This window comes from Salvia miltiorrhiza, chromosome 3 (genome assembly GCF_028751815.1).
Source record: "Salvia miltiorrhiza cultivar Shanhuang (shh) chromosome 3, IMPLAD_Smil_shh, whole genome shotgun sequence".
Taxonomy (NCBI): domain Eukaryota; kingdom Viridiplantae; phylum Streptophyta; class Magnoliopsida; order Lamiales; family Lamiaceae; genus Salvia; species Salvia miltiorrhiza.
Window position 1 is genome coordinate 19,643,458 of NC_080389.1, and position 10,702 is coordinate 19,654,159.

At 35.7% G+C, this 10,702-nt stretch overlaps 1 protein-coding gene across 1 annotated transcript; it reads right to left on the reverse strand.

The window, feature by feature from the left end:
• Positions 1–915: 915 nt before the first annotated feature.
• Positions 916–10,702, reverse strand: LOC131018500 (uncharacterized). The gene is made up of 7 exons (XM_057947218.1): positions 10,494–10,702; positions 3,356–3,888; positions 2,857–3,037; positions 2,586–2,597; positions 1,478–1,526; positions 1,307–1,392; positions 916–1,224 (listed from the first exon to the last, which is right to left on the reverse strand). The coding sequence occupies exons 1-6, from the start codon at positions 10,700–10,702 to the stop codon at positions 1,378–1,380; spliced, it is 999 nt and encodes a 332-aa protein (XP_057803201.1). The 3' UTR covers positions 916–1,224; positions 1,307–1,377.

Consider the following 10,702-nt stretch of genomic DNA (forward strand, 5'->3'; position numbering starts at 1 on the left):
ATATAAAAAAAAGCGTAGAAATTATTTTTTAATATATTTATAAATTATAGAGATTATCCACTAAAAATTTATTAATATGACATAGATCTACGTTATATATCAAATTAAAATGAAAAAATAAATTAAAGACTTTCATCTCTAACATGACTTAACGAAACGTATATTCTAAAAAATTATTTGTCACATACTACTATTTGCCACCCATACCCGCGACCCGCGGATGCCCGCCACCACCCGCTACTCGTCGAATACCCGCCACCTACTACTAATCGGATACCCGCCGAGGCTTGAGAGGTCGAATACCCGCCACCTACTACTAATCGGATACCCACCGAGGCTTGAGAGGTAGGAGCGCTGCTGGTTCTTGGCGTTGACATCCTGCAATCACCCAACAAATGCAATAAATCGTCCAACAAATAAATAACTATGAAATTATAGCAAATTTTGGAGAAAATTTCAATTTTTTGTATATTACTATTTCTTGCCCATACCCACGACCCGTCGGGTATCCACTAACCCGCTACCCATCGAGTACCCGCCACCCGCTATCCATCTGATATCCGAAATTAATTTAGAAGATCTATAGATCAACAATATAAAAAATAATCCTTTGTACTATTAAAATAAATAAATAAAATAATCCTTTATTCTATCCTTTTGCACTGTCAAAATTAATCACAATCATATTATTAATTCTTCTCAATAAATCCACGATGCTATATATATAAATTCCACAACTTTTGTATCATTGTTTTGGATTTTGTATAAAACTTGCGGAATCAAAATTAATTACAATCATATGGTCAACTTTTCACCATATTAAGAGAAAGATGACATAGATTATTATGCTTCATGATTATCACGAATTATATAGGATGACCCACTTGATTCTAAAAAATTAATCGCAATAAGTAATTGAATAACCAAATGATAATGAATTAATATAAATATGTTCAAGAAACATTGAAGTAGGATAGAAATAAATGACACATTAACTATAACTTTAATTAGCAACTGCAAAAGCCCTTCTGTTTCGCCGGCTAGAAGCTTCCTGTGCGAAACCAAATGAGAAGCAAATGTAAACAAACACACAAGCAGCAGCAGCAGCAGCAGCAACAGAATATGCATCTATCTGAAATCATACTTGAAGTAAGAGTTATCAAAGATGAGAGGGTTAGCAGTCCATGGTCCCTCAAATCCTGATGGTTCCTTGTGGCATCTTCCCTGCATCACACATCATTTTTATTTGGTTGCGATAATCCTAAATTGTTTCAAAATCAAAACGTTGGGGAAGAAAAATACAAACCAAAGTGTGGCCACCAGAGAATGCTACAATATCCTGGTCGCTCAGACCCATTTGTTTGACAAAAACATCTCTCAAGTGGTCACATCCTGCAAAAGATATAGCACCGCATGAAAAACACATCAGCACATTCAAATGGAAGCAATCTTCCAATGTTCAAACAGTAAAACTAACCCTTGGTGGCATCGAGCAAGCGACCTTCCATCGTGGGCTCGTCCTTATCCTGAGAATTTTACCACGTACCAACCAGTAATCACAGTTACAAGGATATCATTATAAAACATATACGTACAATCTTGCAATGTGGTAAGGAAAAGAGATGGATAAAAGCCATTGGTCAATTCAACTAATGTAGATCAATTCTATTGTTAATGCAAAATGTAGAATATGAGAAAAGGATGACAGAGTGCTACAATATGTATTCTCCAACTTTGGTAAAAAAAACATAAATTAACATGAATTTGAAGTTTCTAGGATCAAAATGTTCCATTCAATCTGCTGAAAGAAAAAAGGCATTTATCAAGAAGATCTAATATCTTATTTGCAAAACACATGATACTTCAAATCAAAACTGAAAGGCCAAAATTTGAATAATTAACTGGAATCAGATAATTCCTCAGCAAAAGTGCCATTCATACAGAAAAAATAGAATCCACACAAGAGTGACATTTTTATCTAACGCATACAACAGTTTCAAAGTATACATTATCACAACTGATGATGCATGAACATGTTAATGAACAATATGCAAGATCGCATATCAAGTCGAGGTAGATGGAAAAAATCGCTAGGGATGGAGACGGGAGAGAAGAGGTTTTTCAGATTAGGAGAAGCGCAGTCAAAGGGTTGAATGGTCTGGACAGTCATGGTTTTCTGTTATTGACAGTAATTATAATTGAAATGTTTGCTTGTTTACAATGGAATATTGCTTACAATAACCATAAAGAATTAAGGATGATAATTAGGCAAAACCATAGACATAATCTGTAACTTTCAGCCTACAAATACGCATAAAATTGTAGATTTAGCTTAGACTCTGCTCAATACTACCAGAGCCCTGTAGAAAATGGCAGAAAAAGAGCTCCAAAATACTAATACAACAAATCATTCAGAAATATTCAATACTTGCTCCCCTACACTTCAATCCATGAATCAATCGCAATTCATCACGAAATCAGTAAAAGTTCAAAGCCCAAAACTTATTCACTACTAAAAGAAAAGGCAAAACAACTAATCTACACATAGCCACCAAATTCAGTCGAGATTCAAGAAGAGCACTCACTTGCAATTGTAGCTGAAAGCAAAAGCAAAAAGAAGGAGAAATATCAGTGTTGCAATATGGAGAAATGCATGAAAGAAAAGGCAAATTATAAACAGAAATATTTATCAACAAAGAAAAGTGAAGCAATTAAAAAAGAAGAAAAAACACAGCAAAATAAGAAGAAAGATACCTTGAGTTGGCTGTAAAAACACGATACAATAAGCTAGATAAAACAATACAGAACCACAACCCCTAATTATGTCTTTTTAAGAGATGTTTAAAAGCAAATTACCTGTCTGTGTGAGACTCTCCTTTCACTTGTGAGAGCCCGGGGTGGCTGCCTTGTTCGTCGAGCAGATGACGGCACAAGGACAACGGTGAGTCTTCAGGAAGGGGAGGCAAGGTTGAACGACAGCCCTCGCCGAGTTTTGGAGTACAGCGGCAGTTCGCTGGACCCGAGCCGATGACAACTGCTGTAAACCTCATTGCGGCAATAAAATTTCACATTAAAACTAATGAATTTATAGCTAAAATGTAGGTTATAAAGTTTCCATTGTTAAGCCTAAACCCTAAGAATTTGCTGATTATTAATCGATAGGTAAATCTTTCCAAATTTTCATATTTCTAAAATTTAGTACTAATCATAATGAAATGTAATCTATCCTAACATAATAATTTTCCATTGTTAAATCTTAACCCTAAAAATTGACAGATATTGATCGATTGGTAAATCTTTCCAAAATTTCATTATTCTAAAACACATTCAATTTTTTTCCTAATATAATACTTACCATGGCTGATGGCGGTGGGGAGGGGAAGGTCAGAGAAATGATAGTCACTTGAGGCTGGACGACGAATCGCGGTGGGAGAAAGGAAAAGCTGGTGAAGCAGATCGTGGCGGTGGGAGGGGCGGGGCGTGGTGGGGCAGATCGCTGCGAGGGGCGGGCACGGTGGGTGGAGGGATGGAGACGGCGAGGCAGATCGCGGCGGTGGGCGGGACCAGGCAAGGTGGGGCAGATTGCGGCGGTGGGTGGAGGGATGGAGACGGGAGAGAAGATGATGGGTGCCGGCGCGACGAATCGCGGTAGGGTTATAGGCAGATCGCGGCGGTGGGTGGAGGGATGGAGATGCCGGGCACGGTGGGGCAGATTCGCCACGGTAGGTGGAGGGATGGAGACGGGAGAGAAGAGGTGGAGCCGTGGAGGGATGGAGACGCCGGGCACGGTGGGGCAGATTCGCTGCGGTGGATGGAGTGGAGACGGGAGAGATGAGGTTTTTCAGAATTAGATTGCTTGTTAGAATGGAGATGGAAGTGGCGTAGAATCTTAAATGTACAATTAAAAAAAAATCACTACTACATTATTTATAAAATATATTATTTTTAGTATATTATTACATGTGGAGTTATATTGCCACGTCAGTGATAGAGAATTGAGCTAGAGGCTCTAGAATTGCAGGGGTTTTAAATCTTGAATTCTTAGATATCTTTGGCGCGACCCGGCCCAGATCCGGATCCAACTTATATATTAAAAAAAATATAGATATATTACATTATATACAACGTGAATGAAAGCAATGTAAATAGTGTTCCTAGCGTAGTTGGTTTAGGTGCTTATTGTGCCATTGATAGGTCCTATGTTCGACACTCACTAGAAGCATAAATTATTTGCTTCTCCTTTTTTCTTCCATTTATTTTCCCTTTTTTTCTTTTTCGTGTTTTACTTCTTCTTTTTCCTTTTTTTTTTGTTTTTTTCTTCTTCATTTTTCTTTTTCGTTTCAAATTTTTAATTATTATTTTTTTATTTTATTTTACCAAAGCTCTCTTCTAATCACATCAAAAAGTATAATTTTTACATATTAATGTTGTCATTTACTAAGAAAAATAGTATCATTTAAATATATTAAAAGTGTCCTTTAGATATAAATATAGTGTCTTCTTCTTTTTGCTTTTTCGTTTCAATTTTTTAATTATTATTTTTTTATTTTATTTCTATAGTTTCTTTCTTTTAAGTATATAGTTTGTTTCTTTTTTACTTGTAGTTTCTTTCTTTTATAAGTTTCTATAGTTTCTTTCTTTTAAGTATGTAGTTTTTTATCTTTTACTAATACTTGTAGTTTCTTTCTTTTATGTATGTAATTTCTTTATTAAAATAATACTTGTAGCTTTTTTTTGTAGTTTATTTCTTTTAAGTATGGAATTTCTTTATTAAAATAATATGTAATTTCTTTTAAGTATGGAGTTTCTTTATTAAAAGGTAAGATTTTATGTCGTTTCTTTCTTTTAAGTGGGGAGTTTCTTTCTTTTAATACTTGTAGTTTCTTTCTTTAAATACTTGTAGTTTTTTTCTTTTTTCTATAGTTTCTTTCTTTTAATATTTGTAGTTTCTTTCTTTTTTCTATAGTTTCTTTCTTTTAATACTTGCAGTTTTTTTCTTTTTTCTATAGTTTCTTTCTTTTAATACTTGTAGTTTCTTTTAAGTATGTAGTTTCTTTTTTCTTCTTCTTCTTTTTTCTTTTTCGTTTCAAATTTTTAATTATTTTTTTATTTTATTTAGTTTGAAAAATAGTATCATTTTGTTCTATATTTTAGGTTTCATTTAGTAAGAAAAATAGTATCATTAATAAATGATATTAAAAGTTTCGCTCTTTTTTTTGTTCTATATTAAAGGTTTCATTTAGTTTGAAAAATAGTATCATTTGTTCTATATTAAAGGTTTCATTTAGTTTGAAAAATAATATCATTTGTTCTTTTTTTGTTCTATATTAAATGTTTCATTTATTAAGAAAAATATTGTTTGATATGATACTTTAACATTTCAAATGGCACTATAACGTTTCAAATGACACTACAATATTTTGAATGTCACATTGACATCCAAATGACACAATAATATTTTAAATGACACTATTCCGACAAATAAATGACACTATAACATTTCAAATGACACTACTCCGACAAACAAATGACACTACAAGATTTCAAATGACACTTTAACATTTCAAATGACACTATTCCGACATACAAACGACACTATAAAATTTCAAATGACACTACAAGATTTCGAATGACACTACAAGATTTCAAATGACTCTATTCCGACAAACAAATGGCACTACAAAATTTCAAATGATACTACAACATTTCAAATGACACTATAAGATTTCAAATGACACTACTCCTAAAATTCAAATGACACTCGAGAAATTCAAATGACACTTTAACTATTCAACCTAAACCTTAAACCCTAAATCCTAAACCCTAAACCTGAAACCTAAACCCTAAACCTAAAACCTAAACATTAAACCTGAAATAACACTTGAAGAATTCAAATGACACTTCAACACTTAAAATGACACTTTGAAATTTCGAATGACACTTAAAATGACACTTTGACATTTCATATGACACTCGAAGAATTCAAATGACACTTCAACACTTAAAATGACACTCAAAGAATTCAAATGACACTACGACATTTCAAATGACACTTCAACACTTCAAATAACGCTTGAAGAATTCAAATGACACTTCAACACTTAAAATTACACTTTGAAATTTTGAATGACGCTTCAACACTTCAAATGGCACTCGAATAATTCAAATGACACTTGAAGAATTCAAATGACGCTTGAAGAATTCAATTAACACTTCAACACTTAAAATGACACTATGACATTTTGAATGACACTTCAACACTTCAAATGACACTTGAAGAATTCATATGACACTTGAAGAATTCAAATGACACTATGACATTTCAAATGACACTTCAACACATCAAATAACACTTGAAGAATTGAAATGACACTTGAAGAATTAAAATGACACTCGAAAAATGACACTATAAAATTTCAAATGACACTATGACATTTAAAATGAAACTTCAACAATTGAAATGACACTTGAAGAATTCAAATGACACTTCTAAATCTTAAAGTGTCATTTCAAATGTCATTTAAAATGTTATAGTGTCAATTCAATGTATTAATATTGTCATTTGACAAGTAGTGAAATTTCTATTTACGAATAGTGTCAATTATAGACAGTGTCATTTACAATGTTATAGTGTCAATTATTATAAGTAGTTCCATCTATATATCTGAATAGTGTCAAGTATAAAATGTATCATTTACAAGGTTATAATGTCAATTATTACAAGTAGTGTCATTTATATTTTCGAATAGTGTAAATTATAGGAATTGTCATTTGCAAGGTTATAGTGTTGATTCGACTCCCCGTTCCCTGCAACTTCAAGCAGCAGCAATTAGATTTCCTTTACAAGATCCAAACCAAGCAGCCGTCAATCACAAAAGAACATATAAAAATAGTGAATGACACTTGAAATATATGTAAATGACATTATCTAACTTAATAAATAACACTATTTATTTATTTTTGTAATCATTGAGTCATTTTAACAAACACCTTGTCCACAATCCTCAAAGATAGGCTTTTGTGCAGCCGATGGACCGAACCATGTTCCGCAAATTAATAAAATAATTTAGCTGAATATTGCAACATTGGTTTCAAAAATTTGATGCATAACACGATTAGCTACAGAATTAGGGAAATTGTTTCGAATGGAGAGACATAGACGAAGGGAATGTCACCGGGGACGAAGGCAAAGCCCTCACTCGCCGGAGAAGGGAGGCCGCGGCGGCGGCGGCTTGCCGGAACTGGGGGAAGGATTCAGGGATTTCTTTTTAGAAATTGGTATCTGCAGATTTAGAACAAATGAGAGGGAGACAATTGAGCAAGGAGATGACATGAGGCGGTGGCGGCCGGCGAACTTTTCCGCCGGAGATCAAAGGGAGAAAAGAGTTAGCTGAGGGAAGGGATTGGTGTCTACCGCTGAGAGAGAGAAGAGGGAGAGAGAAGCGCTATTCTATATATGACGGGTCGATCGACCCGGATTCGGAGCGGGTTCGGGCATGGGGATCCGCGCTCACTGTGAGCGCACGGTTTGTACGGCGCGCATATAAGTTTTTGTGTTTGAACTTTGAAAACTGTAGCAGTAATAATGATAATTTATTATATAGTAATCAATTTAATTAAGTAAGATTAGAAGTAACAAATACAAATCATTATATATAAAAACATATTTGGAGGTGGCAGATTAAATATCCTATAATACGCACTATCAACATAGGAAAATGATGTAGATTTTCTATAGAGAACAAGTTGTTTCTTTGGGATCTCCAAAACAGATTTTGCCGTTAGGGTGCGTTCTCTTTTGTTGTAAAATTACCATAGGAAAATGATGGAAATGAAAAAGTGGGAAAATTTTATCATTTTCACTCTTGTTATTTCATGTTCTCTTTGATAGATTTTTTTTTTTATCCTATACTTTATTTAGAGTGAATTTTTAAAATGACCACTTTCATATTGTAAAGATAAAAAATGTCCACTAAAATAAAAAACTTAAAAAATGTCCACTGTTACCAAAATGCCCTTCACATTAAAAATTAAAAAAATGTCCACTTTACATCACCCCTTTAAAAAATCCCGCAATTCACAACCAAAAATTTTATGGTTGTGAATTCACACTGGTTGTGAATTGTAAATTCACAACCAGTCGAATTCACAACCAGAATTTTTTGTTTGTGAATTCACAACTAGTCGAATTCACAGCCAAAATTTAATTCACAACCAAAATTTAATTCACAACCAGAATTTTTTGGTTGTGAATTTACAACCAAACGAATTCACAACCAAAATTTAATTCACAACCAGATTTATGTTGGTTGTGAATTCACAATCAGTCGAATTCACAACCTGAATTTAATTCACAACTATAATTTATTTTGGTTGTGAATTTATAGATTTGATTGTGAATTCAACAATATTAAGTTGTGAATTTATCGAGCTGGTTGTGAATTTAAGAACATTAAGTTATGAATTCATTGAGCTGGTTGTGAATTCATAGATCTAATTCTGAATTTAACAACATAAAGTTGTGAATTCATAATTCTTGAATAGTACATCAAAGGAGTATGTACTATTCAAGAAGACCTCATCAAATAACTAAAAATGAGCGAGTTTACAATTCGAAATAAATCACTTCTCGTCCACAAGGACAGAGTGCACTATCTCTACCTAAATCCAATGAATTACACCAAAATATGTAACTCAAAATCATCAGTAAAAAAAAATCACACAATAAATGGGATTGTGTTCACATTAATTGAATCAGCTAGCGATCACGTTCACTATCATGATACGAGAGCCGAAAAACCCATTTGGATATTGATTTGGTTCTCGATCTCGCATTGCCGGTTTTAATTGCAGAAATTGAATCCACATACGATTTGATGCGCCGAATTGCGAGCTGCAGTGTATCTTCGAACATGTTGGCGAAGCACACGCGGAACCAGCCCGGTTCCTCATCCTCCACGTCACAGCCTTCGCCACCAAAACCATCTCAATCTCCAGCATCGCCGACCCGCCGCCACCGGCTGTTGGAGGCGCGGAGACGGACGGTGAAGGAGAGGTAATCGGCGAAGGAAGAGCTGGCGGCGAGAAAAAGGCCGTAGGAGAAGGAGAAGGCGATGAGGACGCAGGAGCCGCCGCCGCCATTTCAAGCACTCCAGATCTCCAGATCTCCGGCGATCAACGGCAACGCCACTTCAAATATTGGAGCTCGAAGTCGGAATCAATGGATTCGGTGCTCTAACCACTGCGATGCCTCCGATTACGCCACCGATTGATGAATCCAAGGAATCGAGATCGCCGCGCGACGACGGCCACGGCACGCACACTTTCACCACCGCCGTCGGATCCATCGTCTCTGGCGTGAGTTTGTTCGGTTACAACGGCGGCGCAGGGATGAGATCGCCGGCGATCTGAGCTCGAAGGGAGGGAGGGAGGGAGAGAGAAAGAGAGAGAGAAGGGGGAATGGAGTTGACTGTGAGGGAGAAGAGAGAGAAGAGAATGAGAGAAAAAGAGAGAGTGTCTATTTTTAAAGGAGGGTATTTTTGTCTTTTCAATCAAAAAGTGGACAGTTTTTATTATTTTTATCTTAGTGGACAATTTTTATCTTTACAATATGAAAGTGGATAGTTTTATATATTAACTCCTTTATTTATCCTATACACATGTTCACTTTATTGAAAAATAATGAATAAATTGTTAAATGACTATATTACCCTTATTATTTACTTAATTATTTTATGTTATACTTTCAATTTTTCCGTTGACCCACCCACCCACCCCCACCCCACGCCACCCCACCTCCCCCCCCCAAAAAAAGAATTATTTTTTTAAAATTTATCTTGCCACCCCCACCCCACCCTAAACGCCCCCCCCCCCAAAAAAAATTATTTTATTTTTTAAAAATTTTTCTCGCCAACTCCACCCCACCCCCCACGCCCCCACCATACCCCCTCCCCACCCACCCACCTCCACTCACCTGCCCCCCTCAAATTTTTTAAAAATTTGAGTGGGGGTGGCGAAAATTTTTTTATAAAAATAAAAAATAAAAAAAATAAAAAAAATTTGGGTGGGGGCTTCGGGGTAGGGGGTGGGGAGAAAAAAAAAACAAATTGGGGGGAGGGGTGGGTGCGGGGTAGGGGGTGGGGTGGGGTGGCGAGAAAAATTAAAGAAAAATAAAATTTAATGGTTCCGATCCGATTAATACACCCATGACATTCCTAGTGTTAAGGGCAAAATTGAAAGATCAAAAAAATATACATCATGAAAAAATTTTATCACACCTACAGCTCATGATAATATTATATAGGGTTAAGGTGCAGATAGGCCCCTGAAGTGTGAGCCCTTATAGCGATTTGCTCTCCTTACTCACTGTGTGTGCAACTTACCCCCTAAACTTCAAAAAATCGCACATTTAAGCCCCTCTGACCTAACTCCGTCAGTCAACGTTAGTTAGTAATTTTTTTTATTTATTTTTTATTTCTAATTATGGGGCCCACCTTCCTTTTTCTTCTTCTTCTACCTTTACACTAATGGCTTCTGATCCAGAATCCACTCTAACAACCTCACTTTCAATCTCAACTAATGAACTCGAAGACGATCTCCGCGCTTCCTCCTCCTCCTCCTCCGTCCTCCTATCCACCGCCTCCCACCCCCACTCCCCAAGGAAAACCGCTGCCGCCACCCTCATATTCATCTCCCTCGTCAT